The sequence below is a fragment of the Pristis pectinata genome, chromosome 23 (assembly GCF_009764475.1).
Source record: "Pristis pectinata isolate sPriPec2 chromosome 23, sPriPec2.1.pri, whole genome shotgun sequence".
Classification (NCBI taxonomy): Eukaryota; Metazoa; Chordata; class Chondrichthyes; order Rhinopristiformes; family Pristidae; genus Pristis; species Pristis pectinata.
This window is the reverse complement of record NC_067427.1, coordinates 19,721,160-19,737,822: the sequence shown is the minus strand read 5'-3', so window position 1 is coordinate 19,737,822 and position 16,663 is coordinate 19,721,160. Positions and strand designations below refer to the sequence as shown.

General features: G+C 43.1%; 1 protein-coding gene across 1 annotated transcript in view; it reads left to right on the top strand.

Annotated features, from left to right (window-relative positions):
* Positions 1-15,047, top strand: part of wdr5 (WD repeat domain 5) — a 37,979-nt gene extending 22,932 nt beyond the window's left edge. The window contains exons 6-14 of the mRNA XM_052036866.1: positions 1,430-1,519; positions 2,675-2,758; positions 4,295-4,350; positions 5,351-5,397; positions 7,692-7,767; positions 8,542-8,575; positions 9,722-9,796; positions 10,846-10,933; positions 12,872-15,047. Coding sequence (XP_051892826.1) covers positions 1,430-1,519; positions 2,675-2,758; positions 4,295-4,350; positions 5,351-5,397; positions 7,692-7,767; positions 8,542-8,575; positions 9,722-9,796; positions 10,846-10,933; positions 12,872-12,972 — 651 coding nt within the window. The 3' untranslated portion in view covers positions 12,973-15,047. The remainder of the gene's footprint in view (positions 1-1,429; positions 1,520-2,674; positions 2,759-4,294; positions 4,351-5,350; positions 5,398-7,691; positions 7,768-8,541; positions 8,576-9,721; positions 9,797-10,845; positions 10,934-12,871) is intronic.
* The last annotated feature ends 1,616 nt before the right edge of the window (positions 15,048-16,663 follow it).

The window sequence follows — 16,663 nt, the reverse complement described above, 5'->3', positions numbered from 1 at the left end:
GTTAGGTTTCACTGGTTACCCTGAGGCTGAGGCAAGCAGTGAATTGGCTTGTAATTTATTCAGTGACTGAATTATTGAGAAGAAATGTCTGGTTTACTTAATTTATTTTACCATCTTGCCTTTCAAAACTCTTTCCTCCAGACACCACCAATACCCCTTCTAACCCTCCACTCTAGTTCACCTTAAAAAGGTTCCTGGCAGGTTATCCATGCTTAGTATTTCCCTACCCATTTCTCACCCTTCTATGGTTCTGCAAATTCTCACAAAGGTGTGGTTTGATAGTGCAGTTCATTAGTTTACTACAGTACTCACAGTCCAAGCCTTAAATATCTGCTACCGAGTGAATCTTGAGACCTATGGACAGCTGCAAATGGTGATGAACGAAATATTCCACATTTTTTTATACAGGGAAAGAACTTGGAACCAGGTAACAGCCTGAACTGAATGACTCCAACTTCATGTATAGTGCTTTTGATTCAGAAATGGGCTGTTTGGTCATACTGTGAGGTACCAGTGCTCTGCTGCATTCTGCCTAATTATCCTTCTGGCCACAAGCATTACACTCTCTACATCGCCCCCTCCCTCCAGTTTTCTTTCCCACCACTCTCATCCTGTTATTCTGTCACTGGAAGCCTCTCAGACTTTTGTCGGCTTGTTGTGTGCCCTGAACATGAACTCAATTCCTTTGCCACTAACACCATTGTCGCCACTATTTCAAGTTAAACCACACTGTTCACATCTAGAACAAAGCCAGGAGAACATAGTTTGTTCTCTGATACCACCCTTGTGAAGTGCCAGTGAATGATATCTTGGGAATGCCATGTAAATGCACTCTGTTGCTCTGGGACTGATGTTGTAAACATGCTATGGCTAGAATCATGAGGAGCTCGATTTCAATTCCTGCAGTTCTTTCTGGATGTGTTGCTGCTTATCCATCACCCCACCCCTCCCCCTGCAGAATATCAACCATCCCAGTATGTGGATCTCATCTCAGTCAGAAGGCTGCATTCCATTTTGGAGATTTGATCCATTAATTGAGACGAATGCAATTATGAGCATGTCAGAGAGATGGCACTAAAGAACTATTTTGTAGTTCTATTTCTAGTTCTATTTTATAAGGAAGTTTCTGTCTTTAGGATGAATTTAGTCTCCCTCATATATATTAGATCTGGTTAGTTTTCACAAATGCCCTAGCCAATGTTTACTCTTCAACCAACATGACTGAAGCAGGTAATCTGTGGGTTTTAACATTGCTATTTGTAGCACTGCGATCTGCCCAATTTGGGTGCTGAGCCTCCAATATTACGCTAGCGACTTTGTATCATTTGGTTGTGTAGTGCTTTTGGAGTAGGGTTGTGAAATGTACTGTAAAGATGTAAGTTTCCTGTTAGCACATTGAATTGACCTCTGGCTGTGACTGTGATTTCAGGGAAAATGTTTGAAGACGCTGAAAGGTCACAGTAATTATGTTTTCTGCTGTAATTTCAACCCTCAATCTAACCTGATTGTTTCAGGATCGGTGAGTAGCTGGTTCAAGGATTAGAAGTTTCTTCTTGCCGTTTTGGGTGTTAATCTGCAAATGTTCAAGCATTGATCCTGATTGTTGAGAGTGTAGTTACTTATTTGGGGAAGGTTGTGACCCTCAGTGGGGATATCGGTTGTATGGATACTTTTCTCAATGCGAATGCTCCAAAGGCACTGGTCCTTGGGTGTGGCCCCCATCAGGTGCTGACCCTTCGCTGGTGTGTGGCCCCCCCAACGGGCGCTGACCCTTCGCTGGGGTGTGGGGGCCCCTCCAACGGGCACTGATCCTTCACTGGGGTGTGGGCCCCCATAGGGCACTGACCCTGTACTGGTTTACCTAGTCAGTGATGCCTGTTCTCCCTGCAATGCAAGTTTTCAAAGTAGTCCTGGTTTCAACTTATCCTGAAGTCTGACCCATCATAATTTGTACCTCATCCACTTTACTTGTTATTACTTAAATCATTAACTCTGCGTTGGCTCTTCATTTGGCTGCCATTTGATTTTGAGATTCATGTCCTTAATTTAAGTCCAGGGTCTCACATTGCGTATCTCTTTCTGACTCCCTACAGCTTTTCAAACTCAGAAAAATACTGCAGGGTCTTTTAAATTCACATGCATTTAGTGTTTCCTTCAAAAGGTGTCACCTCTGAGAGTGCATCAGTCCCTCAGCCTGCTTCATCTGGAGGTGCAGCATACCTTTTTCATTGTGCTGGGGGTGTTAGCCTGGGCTTTCTGTTCATGTCCCAGACCTGGGAACTTTCACCCATTGGGAAACATTTGTATGGGACTGCTACCAGCTGAACCAGGACTGATTCTTGATGCTGAAGCACAATTGTTCTTATTGTTCTGATTCAGTACAGAGGTAAAGCTGTCGAATCAAAACAACTTTTTTTTATTTTTAAAGCCAATTATTTTTCACATTAGAGATGAAAAATGTGTGTGGATGTTTCTGAATTCCCTTTTAGTCCTTCAATTTTTCAGACTCCTCCAATCTCTTGTAAAGTTCCTGAAACCCCTTGAATGTTTTCCCATATTAAGGTGCTCTGTAATTGTTGATCTACTCTCACAGTGTAGACAAGTGTCCAAGCTTTTCAACTGCTCCGTTTGCGTTCCTTGGTTGATCTTAAATTTTACTTTTCTGTTGTAACAGTTTGATGAGAGTGTAAGGATCTGGGACGTGAAGACTGGGAAGTGCCTGAAGACCCTGCCAGCTCATTCTGACCCTGTATCTGCTGTAAGTGTTGATATCTTAGACTCACCGAGGAAGCAGAGTTAAATCAGAAGCTGAAAATATTTGGGTTTTAGCTTTGTTATACTTTACAGTAAGGTATTACTTTGATCCAGAGAGTTTTACAGTGCAGGAAAAAAATCCGTGGACCTATCTCATTCTCAAATTGACAGCGCTCACAATCCCAGATAATTTCCTCCCCTGCCAACCCCCCCCCCCCCCCGACACGTGAGAACACACACACACTCCCCACAGCCCTGTATCAATCCCAAAGTACCTCACGCTCTCCACAAAGCCTCGTATCAACCCCAGACTCATTCTGTTGACATGCATGTTCCCCACCTTCTTGTATCAATTGTTGGATCCCCAGTTGTGTCAGATTCTTGTATTAATCCTAAACTTTCCATATTTGCATAACCTTGCGTCAATGCCACACTAATTCCACTGCCCCATTTTCTCCCAGTAGTCATATGCAGTAAAATTCTAATGATCTGGCATGCCCAGCAATTAGGTCATGCCAGGCTGGTAGGTTTTCCAGATTATTTGATCTTAATCTTTTTGATACCCCAACTCATTTTTAATTAGTATTTTTAGACATTACTCAGTATTTCAATACATTTTCCAGTGGACCCAGTGATTGCTTGGGGAACAATCACTGGGTCCTCTGGAACCAGGGTTCCGGTGAGTCTTGGGGGAGGGTGGAAAACCACCTGCTGAGCCAGTTGCCAAACCATCAGGATTTCTGAATAACGGGTTAGTGACTAATTGAAGTTTTGCTCTATTTAGCTTGCACCAATCCCATTGTGTCACTTCCTTTGCATTGCCTACATCCACCTCAAACTAAGAGCTTGCAGCATTCCCAGTCTTCCCATTCCCAATCCCATTTCCTGTTTCCACCACGTCCCCTCTGTTTCCAGTTATCACTTTCTATGTTAGTTATATATGAAAAGATTCAATAGCCTTTTCCTATGGCAAAGTATTCTAGTACAGTGACCCTCTGAGAAGCAATTTTTCCTGATTTTACCCCCTGAATGTTGTTAATTTTTTTTGGTCTGTCCTCACCAAGTCCCCCGCTAGAGAACTAAAGTTTTTCCAATTCACCTGATTGCAGTCCTTCCCATAACATGAATTGCCAGTGTTAAATTATTTCTTCACTAGTTGAAAAAACCAAGCATATGAGCCTGTTTTTAACTAGAATTGCCCATCCTCAGGAGCATCGCTCTGCATCTGCCATCTATGACTTTAAAACTCTATTTCTGCCTAAACTGCATGCTCTAACATTGAAGATACTATTAGTTTGCATAGATTCATCATAACTTCAGCCTTGGATTGCCCCTGTTTGTAAAATAATTACCATTATTCCGTTATGGAAAATTCACCTCATTATAGCATCATCCTTCCCACAGCACAGGTTTACTTTATCATGAACTAGATATTGTTGGAGAGAAATATGTGGATGTGGAAATAGGGAAGTTCATGTGGCACGGTAATGCTCTCTTAGCTGTTTGTATGACGAGATGTATGTTGAATTCATCCTCTCAGGTACATTTTAACAGAGATGGATCCCTCATTGTCTCCAGTAGTTATGATGGCCTGTGGTAAGTGTTACTTTCTGAATTTTGCCTGGTTCATATTTTGCTAACTGATAAGAAACCTTGAAGTGACCAGAATCTGGGCCACAATAAAGGGGAAAGAAGTTTCCTCCAAGTGCTCAGGTTTCCTCCCACATTCCAAAGAAGTACAGATTGAGAGCTGTGGGCATGCTATGTTGGCGCCAGAAGAGTGGTGACACTTGCGGGCTGCCCCCAGCACATTCTCAGTAACACAAAAAGATGCATTTCACTGTATGTTTTGATGTACATGTGACTAATAAATAAATGTCTTATTTACATAGTCATTTTCCACATCTCAACACTTTTGTGGTTAATGGAGTATTTTTGAAGTGTAATTACTATTGCAATTTCGGAGTAATTACACGCCTCTGAGGAGTGTTGTCTCTCAAGCAGCACCAGTGAATGTCTGAAGTTCCTTTTCACTTATTCTGAAGCACAAAGATAAACAAGCAGCATGTGGTGCCCTTGACTGCTCCAGATTGTGTAGTATGTTTAGTATTGAAGCTTCCAATTAAATGCAGAATAATTTTAGTAATTTGAAAGAATTTTAGCAGAGCCTCATAGAATCTTAAAAATATTTCAGCACAGGTGGAAGCCAGTTGGCTTGTCTTGCTTTTTGGTAGAGTTATCTAATCAGTTCCACAGCCCCAACTTTCCTCAGAGCTCCAAAGTTCCCATCCACCCCTGCTCTGTCAAAATCAGGTGTTTATCCAGTTCTCTTTTGAATGTTTTTGAATTTGCATCAAACTCCCAAAAAGATAACTGTTTTTGAAAACTATATAGATTCTTCCCAACTTTCCTTTGGGTTCTTTGCTCAGTTATCAAGAATCTGTCCCCTGTAGTTTTCTCCCACTGGGAACACTGAAGTCCCACATTCATACATATGTCTTATTCAGTGGCCAAAATTTGAATGTTGGTCAACATCTGAAAGAAAGATACACTTAGGTCAGAGATTGTTTTTAAGTACCTATTTCTGTTTTTGCAGCCGAATTTGGGACACTGCATCAGGGCAATGCCTTAAAACACTGATTGGTAAGTGATTGTCAAACCTGATCATGATATTGTGGGGCAAGTAAGCAGGGAACAGTAGAAATCCACCCTGCTCTCACCAGCCACGGCTGATGTGATCGCCAAGTTCATTGGGATCTAGCTACACGGTGGCACTCAGCAAGCCAACATATTAAATGCCGGTGGGGCATCTCAGCTTGTCTCTCCCTGAGTTGTAGGTGAGCTGAAATAGTGAGCATTGGCAAAGTATTCCCTTGGGTCAGATGTTGTAGCTTAAGTTGTACTTTGACTCATTCATATTTTCTCCTGGAGTTTGTGAGCAGAAACTCTGGTTCTACCTCTGTCAGTAACCATGAGAGTCAGTGAGCAGCAGTCAGGTGGAGTAAAGGCATAGATATTATGACACAGGAGACAGCTGTTACACTTATCAAGTCTGCGCTAGCACTCTGAAGCGCATTCCAGTCAGTACTGTGACCCCATTCAATCCCTGTAGACCTGCAGGTTTGCTGCCACAAGTGCCTTTCAAATTTCCTTTAGAAATCATTAGTTGTCTTCAGTTCCACCACCCTCAGGTAACTAGTTCCAGGTTATTATAACTCATTTGGAATAAAGACTATTCTTTACGCCTTTCTTGTATCTCTCAGAATGTTAAATCCCAGTTTTGTATCACCATTAAATAATAGGAACAGATTTTTGCCATCCTTATTTAAACCTCTTCACAGTCTTGTGCACTTAATCAAATCTCCCCGAACCTCCTTTGTTTAAAAGAAAAAAAGTTCAAATTCTTTGACCTCACGCTGTAGCTAAAATCGCTCATACCAGGAACTATACTGATAAATCTCTTTTTCAGCGCCTCAAGCACTTTTTAATCCTTTCTATAGGGTGGTGACCAGAATTGGACATAATTCTGCTGTTGTGGCATAACCTGAGAATTGTAAAAGTTTAACATGGTTCCTCTGCCTTCGTATTCAATGTCTTTATTTAACAAGTCCAGTATCCCATGTGCTTTCATAGCCATGTGCTTGATATGTCCAGCCTCCTTCAATGATCTATGTACACTAATCCTTGGGTTCCTTTTTGGAACTCTACTATTTAGTTTGTGCTGCCTCCTCCCATCCCTTCTTCCAAAATGCATCATCTCACACGTACTAAATTCCATCCATTTGCCATGTCTGCAGCCATTCTACTAGCCTGCCCATGTCATTTTGCGGTTGATTGGCACTGTTATTACTATTTGACACAACTCCACGTTTGGTGTCATTGACACATTTTGAAATTTTACTCTGCAGCCAGCCTTTCCAGTGTGTCCTGCCTTGGTTGAGGAGGGATATGGAGAATATGATGAAAGTAGATTTATGATGCACGTCAGGTGAATTTTTCAAGTGAGAACCAGGCTAAGCTTAAGAAGTTGATGGGGGGAGTGAAAAGGAAAAATAAAGTACTCATTAGGTATTCTAACCTTGCACTGCACTACTTTGTCCCTGTTAGGTCCCACCCTGCCACTTCCCCACCACTTAATATTTACATGCTGGTAAGTGACTTTTGGTTCCCTGCCAGACCATTCTCATAGACTTATTTTGCCAGTCTTCACTTCCTCTCTCCCTTGTAGTATTTAGCCTGATTCTTGCTTAAATTATTTATCTGACAAGAATTAGGCACCCATGTTTTGTTGTTTCATTATATTAGTCAGCCTCATAATCTAAGGAGACTTTGGATCCCCTACTCTTGTGTCTTCTGAGAATATACCTAACCTGTAGCACAAACATCTCCTCTTTCTTAGTTGGACCAAGATTATACTGAAAAAGGAGGTTCTTCTAATTGCATCCAAGAAGTTCCTCCCTCTCTGTAAACTAAAGAGCCCCAATTTCTCCTTTCTTTTGTTGTTGCATGTCACTGTAGTTTCCCTGCCGACTTGCTCCTCTTTCGCATCCACTTCCACTATTTTGAGGTCTATAAAATATTGCCGGTAATATTTCAAAACCAAATTAACTCTGTATTAGTTTATTGTCCTTGCCCTAGAAGGGCATCCAACCTTTCCAACACTACAATTCTACTCTAATCACTATTGCCATCTTGGAGTAACCCTGCTCTAGCCAAGGTGAGGAGCCTGGAATCCTCTGGGTCTGCAGAGCTCAGGTGCACACCAGGTAGCGTCTTCATTAATCAGAGCTTGGGAATTGAGTTAATAACATTTAGCAGTGTGCACACAGATGTAACTGTTTAATATGGTTATGTTCATAAATTATTTCAGTTCTCTGTGCAGCCTTGGTTTGTCCAGGGCTACCTTAAGCCCCCACTAATGGTCTCTTTCTCAACAGATGATGATAATCCTCCTGTGTCTTTTGTGAAATTCTCCCCAAATGGGAAATACATTTTGGCAGCAACACTTGACAAGTAAGGAAACTCCTATCAAGCACTTGTTCAATGATCACATCTAGATCAATGATCACAACTAGATCAACCTGAAGCTCAAATGTATTGAGACAAAGCTGAGTAGTTACTAGAGCAAGGACAGTCATCCATTCTCCCATGCCACTGGTGTTCTTCCCATTTTCATTGGGAGGCACCCTGTGGTCCAGTTCCTGAGTGTCAGCTCATTCTAACCTCTCCATTCTGAAATCTCCTCACTTGGGGGACAGAAGATGCAGCTCAGGAAGGGATTAACATGATTCTACGTATCTCCTCCAGTGTCCCATACCATTCTACTGCCTATCTCTCTGTCTCCTGATCTAACACCAGGCTGGATCACATACTGGTATTACTCCAGTGAGAGGTTTAACGCAATATAATGGGCCCATTGATCCAAGTAGACTCTGAGTAATGGTTGGCCTTGTGCCCAGGCCCATTTCCTTGTGGACTTAGTAACAAGCACTAAGAGAAAGGATAGGTCTATGGATGGTCTTCTCATATTTCAAGTGTAGTTCTCTGACACTGTAGTAGAGACACAGTAATTGAGCCAGCTGGCCTATGTTGGTGGTAGGGGGCGATTCTGGGCTGCACTTTGGGCATGATTTGAGTTGTGTTGGGCAAGCAAATCTCAGTGATCCAGTGCAGCCAGTAACCTGGGCAAATGTTCAAGGATGAATGGCAGTGACCTGGGATTTGTGACTGGGATCCATCTTCCCAGCTTGAATTTTATTTTCTAAAATAAATGTTTGTGTTTTCCAGCACTCTGAAGCTTTGGGACTACAGTAAAGGAAAGGTACATATTCCACTTTTGGATTTTCTGACTAGTTCTGTTGCGACTTACATTCACTGGTGTGCATAATCTAGTGGTGCTGGAGCACAGTTTCCAGGGGCACTAGCCCCATGGAGACTGACAAATGGAATACAGGTTCTGTGGGCATTTCACTTGGTTATGGATTGCAGGGGATGCTGATTGCTGTGAGGGGACGGGTCCCACACATGCTGACCCTCGCTGGGGGACGGGTCCCACACATGCTGACCCTCGCTGGGGGACGGGTCCCACACACACTGACCTTCGCTGGGGGCGGGTCCCACACACTGACCCTCAGCAGTCTCAGCTGAGCATTGTTCATAGTTGCTGAATGTCAGTGTGGATTGGTGGAATCCCAGCTGTGCCATCCTGTCTGGTGTTCAGTTGCATTGCACTTTCTAGCAGCATTGAACAGGTCATATGTTATGAACAGTTTTTACCTCGTTATCCCTTTCTGATCGGTGCACACCACAGTTAGGTAATGGAACCTGGGACTTGCCTTGTCTCCAGAGCTCTGCACCTGACATTGAAATTTAAGAAATAAAGGATTAAAAACTTGAAGGGATTTTTCTTTTACTAAGCTTTTATTATCAGAAAGCACTGGAAGCAAATTTGATTGTAACTTTAGAAAGAGAATTTGGAAATATATAGGAAAAGAACTCAATAATAGGATTATGAGGAAAAAGCAGCAGGAGTGCAACTAGTGGAACAACTCTTCAAAGGAATGTAAGCAGGATGGGCAGAAAGACCTCTCTCTACACTATTATTCTGAAGATAATTTTATCATTCACTCCACAAGGAGGCCTACAATTCTTTTTTAATTGTTTGCAAATGTCTACCTGCTCCACCATGTTCCTACCTCAAGACTCAGGCAGTAGAGTCCTTGATTTCTGTGCCAGCACCAAAAAGGCATTTGAGTAGCCACTGCTACTCTGCAATGCACCCCTTGCTTTGGGCTTCAGTGTAGCAAGGTTGCAAGAGTTTGTCTTAGTAAAACATTTGTTGTCTGAACATTTTGTTTTAGTAAAATGATTGTTAATTTGCCTTTGTGTGTTGCCTTTAGCTGATGTTTGCTGATTGTGTACGTGACTCTGGCTGAGATGAGGTGATTGTGCTAATGTTGTGTTGCAGTGTTTAAAGACCTACACTGGGCATAAGAATGAGAAGTACTGCATATTTGCCAACTTCTCTGTTACTGGTGGGAAGGTAAGACCAACTGTTTGCTTTTGGTCACAGAACTGTGGTTAAGTGACATTCCATCATCACATAGCTTTTATTTCAAGACTGTAGTGCTTTGCAGTTGCCTATAATTTAGCTTTGATTGTAGGACTATATTGGAACTGCCTTCCACCCAGTATTTATTACAGGACTGAAGCATAATCAGTTCTCCCTTTCATCCAGCTTTTATTATATAATTGTAATGATGAACAAAGTACGTTAACTGTTTTTATGTCCACAGATACTGCCTGACTTAATGAGTCTAGCATATTTAGTGTTTTTTTTTAAATTTATGTATTTTTTATACTGTTGTGAGGCTTCTCATCCGCCAGCTTTCATTACAAGACTTTAGTATAATGGACCCTCCTTGTTGTGCAGTTTTTATTGCAGGGCCATTGCCCAGCTTTTGTGGTGAGGCTGTAGTTCCCTGTTTACCTTTTGGCTCTCTGCCAGTGTCTTGGTTGTTCTTTCTGCAAGCCCCCAGGTGAGCAGGGTTGGCGAGCTGATGAACCATGCCAGGCAATGCACTTGGGTCTGATGCCATCAGTTTCAAACAAGGATGTGTCCGTAGAATGGGATGCTCACTGGATAGCAAGGCAGAGGCCTTGAGAGCAGTTGTAGCTTAGCCCGCTGTCCTGACAGTGTACAGATTGGCAACAGCTCTGAGGCAACAGTGTGAATTTGGGTGAGTCATTCCAAGAGGTGCAGTGGCTTCATTTCTAGTTTTAATCTATGAAGAGAATGGTGACACAGATCAATGAGGAAGTCAGAATTCTTCAGTGGGCAATTGGTGAGAATGTGAAACTTCCAGCTCATGGAATGGTTGAAATGAATAAGAAAAGCATTTAAGGGGAAGCAAGGTTTGGGGGCAAGGAATGGAAGAAGATCCATATAAAATGAATGAAATAGAATGGAAGATGGCTCTTGTGGAACATAAACACATACAGACCTGTTGGGGTGCATGGTTTGTTCCTGAGCCATCTCAATCTGTAACTCTTCTTTCCTTTGATGAATAATGCTGGTTTTCCTTTTTGAAGTGGATCGTTTCAGGATCTGAGGACAACTTTGTTTATATCTGGAATCTCCAGACAAAGGAGATAGTGCAGAAGTTACAGGGTCACACAGGTGAGCAACTAGGAACCCCTGCCTGTGCTCAATGCTTGCGGGATTAGACATGTTAATGGCTCAATATGGACACTCCCCTTGTTCAGTGAAGTACTGGAAGTGCAGCAGAATCTATATATACTGTGTGTGTGTGTGCGCGCGCGCGCGTGTGTATATGTATAAGAGAGGGAGGGATGTTCTCAGATTTCCACTACCTTTTATCTGATGAAGTGATTCTTGATGCAACCTTTGGGTAGCTGTTTAATGTCATTCCTCCTTGTTCTGGCCTCTACCTTATCAAATCCTTCCATCTTAACACCAAGGAGATCACTCGCACGAGGCAATATCAAATTCTCACAACGTGACCCTTATTAATCTTAGCTCATTTAAGTGAACTGGGCTCACATCCTTCCAAACTCAATACATTCTCACTGAGATGCAGTATCCAGAACTCAATGCAGTGCTCCATATGGGTTCCAACAGAACTAGCAGCTCTAATGTAAATTTCTCCCATTGTATTCTAGTCCCATAAGATGAAAGATAACATTCCATTTGCTTTAAATTTTTGTGCTTGTTTCCTTGTTTTTAATGATTTTTTTTTTGCTGTTGTCCTCGTCCTCAGTTCCAAGTGTCTCACCATTTAGAGAATCCTCTGATCTATCTATCTTTAAATAACTGCATGCTCTCCTGCCCCCCAAGCCCCAGCCTCCCTGCACTGAGCTTTGTCTGCCAAAGTTTTTTTTCACTGCTTTAATCCATTGATGTCCCTCTGCAAATTATTACTCCCAATTTGCCGCCCCATGTGGCTCTCCATAAATCACTTGGTTAAAGGAATAAATATGGTTTAAAGATGGAATAGAATCTTTGAGGGTGCATGTTCTTCTGAGATGTAGGAAAGGGATCAGGTCTCACATTGTGAAGGTGACTGAGGGAAAGGGCAATGTCAGAGAGGATTTTGTGATGGAGGTGCAGGCAATGTAATTGTGAAGTAGAATTTTAAAAGTGTGCTTTAAAACCCTTTTGTTGAAATCTTTTCTGGCATGTTTCCCACAGAATTTTGGGTTACTTTTTAAAAGTCCTTTATACTTGGAATGCTTTGGGACAACCCAGTGATGTGACAACAGTGATATAAATGAAGACTTATTCTTGCGCTACACTACACTGTGAAGGTTTCTTGTACATTATATCCACCTTTAACTAGATTCCTCAGAGTCTCCCAATTACAGAGTGCATGATGTTATACACTATAGAAACAGGCCCTTTGGCCCACTGAGTCCATGCCAACCATCAACTTCCCCCTAGATTCTACCACTCACCTAAACTTTGGGTAATTTACAGTGGCCAATTAACCTACCAACCTGCCCATCTTTGGGATGTGGGAGGAAACAGCACCTAGAGGAAACCCACCTGATCAGGGAGAATGTGCAAATTCGATGAACAGTATCAGAGGTTAGGATTGAGTCCAAGTCGCTGAAGCTGTGAGGCGGCAGCTCCACGAGCTTTGCCATTGTGCAGCCATGGTTAGCTAAAACCTGTTACAGTCATGCTCAATTCCTATGACCTGGGTTGGGCTATCCACTCTCAGAAATACTGGGAACGTAAGAATTGGAGAAAGCCATTATGCACTGCATGTGAAAATGTGGTTTAAGGCATCCTTCCCGAATTTCTTTGTGCTAATTCTAGATATGTCTCATGTTCTAGACGTCGATAGCTCCTTCGTGTTAGACAGAACACGGTGTCCTCAAACCAGAGTCCCTGAACACACAGCTCTGAGTCAGATTAGCATTTTATTCCTGAGATTGAGCAGTTGTATGTTCAGTCTTGTGACTAATGGCTCTTTAAATTCACTTGTGTCTTTTCTTGAAGCGATTTTCTTTTTTCCCTTCTCTACCCCAGTCTCACCCCTACCCACCATCCCACTTCTGGGGTTTGTCTCATGAGTTTTCTCTTCTGTTGCAGACGTTGTTATCTCCACAGCCTGTCACCCAACAGAAAACATCATTGCTTCAGCGGCACTGGAGAACGACAAGACGATCAAATTGTGGAGAAGTGACTGTTAGAGAGCACCGTTACCACCATGAGAACTGTGCCCTGTCCCTGCTTGGCTGACACAGGGGCAGGCCCCTCGTACTCCTGACGTCTGAGACTGTGCAGTCCCTGCTTGAACTGGTGACACAGGATTACAGACCCTGTGGGAGCATTGCAACAAATCCCATTTTTACTGCGGATTCATAACACTTAGCGAGTTATTGTATGCTTAAAACACACTCCCGCGCGTGCACAGAAATGCACCCTCACAAACTCCCCTGACTAAAGATTTTTTTTGTGACCAAATCACTTGTGACTTTATCCCATCTCCATTCTTGTGAAAATTCTCTTTTAATTAGTGGGTTTAGTTGGTAGTGGAATGTTTTTATATAACTTGATGTTGATGGTTGGCTGTGTTTTTAAAATTAGCCAGTCAACCTTTTTTTTTGTCTTTTAAATTCCTCTTCTTGTGTGTCTCTTGGTATTTGATTGTCCACCATCACCCTTTGCTCTTGCCCTCCACATTTCCCTGCCCTTGCCTCAAGTGCTGCTATGGCCTTGACCCTGAGTAACATACCAGTTATAATGATCAGTCACTGCCTCTGGCCTAGGGACATTGGAGAGTCCTGCTACAGGTTTGCCAAACTCTTTCCCCCAGGATAAGATAGTTTATACCTTCTGGGAAGATTCCGATTGGTAAATGTACCCTTGCTGCTTTCTCCATACAGAATACTCCCAACAGTATTTAGCCATCACAGCATTATAGGCAGTGCTCCCAGCTATCCTGGGCATGGCTTGGGGGTGAGCTGTTTTGGGATTGGTGCTACATGATGGCCTCCCCCTGCCTGTAGGTTTTGAGTGAAACAGCTCTGCCAAGAGAGATGTATTGGTGTCATTCCCCACCTGCCCTTACATAGTATTGATAGTCATCTGCAGGGCTCTTGTGTTTGAGGTTGCCAGAAGGAGCCAAGTTATGAGTTGCTCACATGTACCATACCTCCAGGTTTCAAAGCAATTTTGTAGCTGATTGTTGCTTGTAACTTTGGGTGCCTTTATGGTTCTCTCCATTCACCCGCCTCTTTTGTGATAGGTCTCCTGGGGTGAGAGCATTAGGGATCGGACATGTGGCACTAGTAGCTCTGAAGTTCAGTTCAGAAATATGTGGGAATAATTGTGATTCGATTTCCATTGCACAGACCCAAATCAGGAAAAAAGTCTCCTAAGCAAGCATTTGATTGAATAGGGAGACATTTTTAACTCATTTTAGCATCAGAAGGTTAGCATTCCAAGTCGGTGGATGGTTTTGGGGCTAGGTGTGCCTCTCAATGCGGGACTGTGTGATACAACAGGCCCCTGGTTCACCCCGCCAGCTCTGGCTTATGGCAGGTGAGGCTTATCTGTGGTCTCAATGCCACTTGGCAAAGAGGCTTTAAACCAGCCAGGGTCCCTGCCCCTGACCAGAGCCTTCAATTCGTAAACAGGTTCCCCAAGACTGCTTGGAATCAGCTGAAGTCACAGATCAGGATTGAGACCTGGATCTTCCTCATCTGAGCTATTTGAACAAGGCAACGTGGCAGAGCCATGGCTGAAATTTATAGCATCCTCCGAATTGGTGATAATTGAGGGAGTTTGAAGCAGGGAGATGTCTGGAGTAATGTGGGAGATGGAAGGGTTGTATGGAAATTGGGGTTGAAATTTTCCCCCCAGATTTTCCTCTGATCTCCAGCACTGACAGATTTTCCTGGTCATGGTTTGTACAGGGCCTCATGATTTTGTGGAGCCAGTACCTTTTAATATTTTAGTTTGAGTTGATGACAGTACTATGTAATAAGTAGACACTGTGGAAATCTTTCCATTACCTGTGAATAGTGTTATAGTAGTGATGATCTCTCCTGGAGCATTGGAGTTGAGTCCTTCCAGCTCTCTGAGGTTTTGGTGTAATTTCCCCTTGATTTCCTGTTAATACAAGAAGTTTGAACATAAAACTTGTGTTTGTATTGTTTTAGCCAGGTGTCAGTGACATGTCAACTGGGAACAGGTACTGAGCTGTGATCTACTTCTGTAAAATATGCAGATCCTTGCATAATGGAGACTTTAATTCTAATGGTGCCTTCAAATTGCTATCTAAGCTCAGTGGCTGCACAGATATTTTGAAATCTGTAGCATGGGGGGAAAGTATTGATAGGTGCAGAGTTGCCACTGTAACACACTGCATTGAACAGTTCCACAGGCACTGACCCAATGAGATACAGCATTCATGGGCATTGACTCACTGGAGTAAGGGTTCAGTGAACATTGGCTCACTTGGATATGGGTCAATCATTATAATATGGGTACTGACTCCACTTGTGTTTACCAGGATGTATGATCCAAGTGTCTGTACCATCTTTCAGCATTGTTTTTGTCCAAGGGTGTAAGATCGTTCGTTTCTTTGCATATTGAGTGACTAGATCATGACCAGAAGCTGGAACCAAGGCACACTACAAACCGCAGTCCAAACGTGTACAGAAGCTGATGTCCAGGTGTGATCTGAATGCATTGACATGAAGGAACTAACTTGAACAACTGGTTTCAAGGGGCAAAACTAGTCAATGGGAATTGAAGGGAACACTGCTGGCTGGAGTCACTGAGCTCAAAGAATGTATTTGTTGGGGACAGTTCATCTCGGCCCAAAGATACTAAGTTCCTAAGAAAACTACAAGGTTCGACTATCTTCAGCTCTTTGTCAATCTGCTGATAATTGTAGATTATTAAATTCTGTTCCAAATTCAGCTCGGCATCATCCAGGTTTTGACTAATAATGCCAGGTAGTAACTGTGTTACGCGAGTATCACCACTAGCTATCAAGATACTGCAAACCCTGAGATTGACACTGAACAATGAGAAACTTAAACAGAGTTTAACCATCAACCTCTGATGTGCAATGATACCACCGTTATCAAATCATAGCACCCTTGGGGTCACTTTTAAATTGTCCAAAATTTAATGGAATGGTATATATACACGTGCCAACCACCCCCCCCCCCCCCCCCCCAAAAAAAAGCTGTTCCTGCGACGGTATCTTCTCCGGGTGGCTTTCTCTTTCTCGGGTTGTCTCCTCGCCGGCTGTCAGTCTGGCATCCCTTCCTTCCGCTCATGTTTTTCAGGAGCCCCTTCTCGGATCTGTCATTCCTGTCTATCTGGTTGCTTACTTTCCCTCCCAGCCGAGTGACTCGTTGAGAGACCTCACCAGGTCAGGTAGCATCAATGGAGGGGGAATCAACGGTCGACGTTTTGGGTCGAGACCCCTCGTCAGTCCTGATAAAGAACGTCGACTGTTTATTTCCCTCCATAGATGCTGTCTGACCTGTTGGGTTCCTCCAATATTTTGTGTGTCTTGCTCCAGATTCCAGCATCTACAGAATCTCTTGTGTCTCGCTGAGCGATTTCTTTCCCCCAGCCCACTCTCTCTGAGGATCTGAAGTCTCATTATCCCAGCTGCCTCTCCAATGATCTCTTTCCCCCAACCGACTCCATGCAGGAGTTTTTTCCCCGTTGAGTAGTTGGAGTCTCCGGGCGCCTTCGACCTTGACTTACCATATGTGGTTCTGGAAGGTTTCAGGAAGTGAAATTAACCTGCGATCAAGCCGTTTGCCTCCACGCTGAGCTCCCGTAATTTTGGGGAAATGTTTCTACAAACGCGAGAAACTGCGAGTCTTGTTCAGTCTTTGAGGCTGAGCGAAG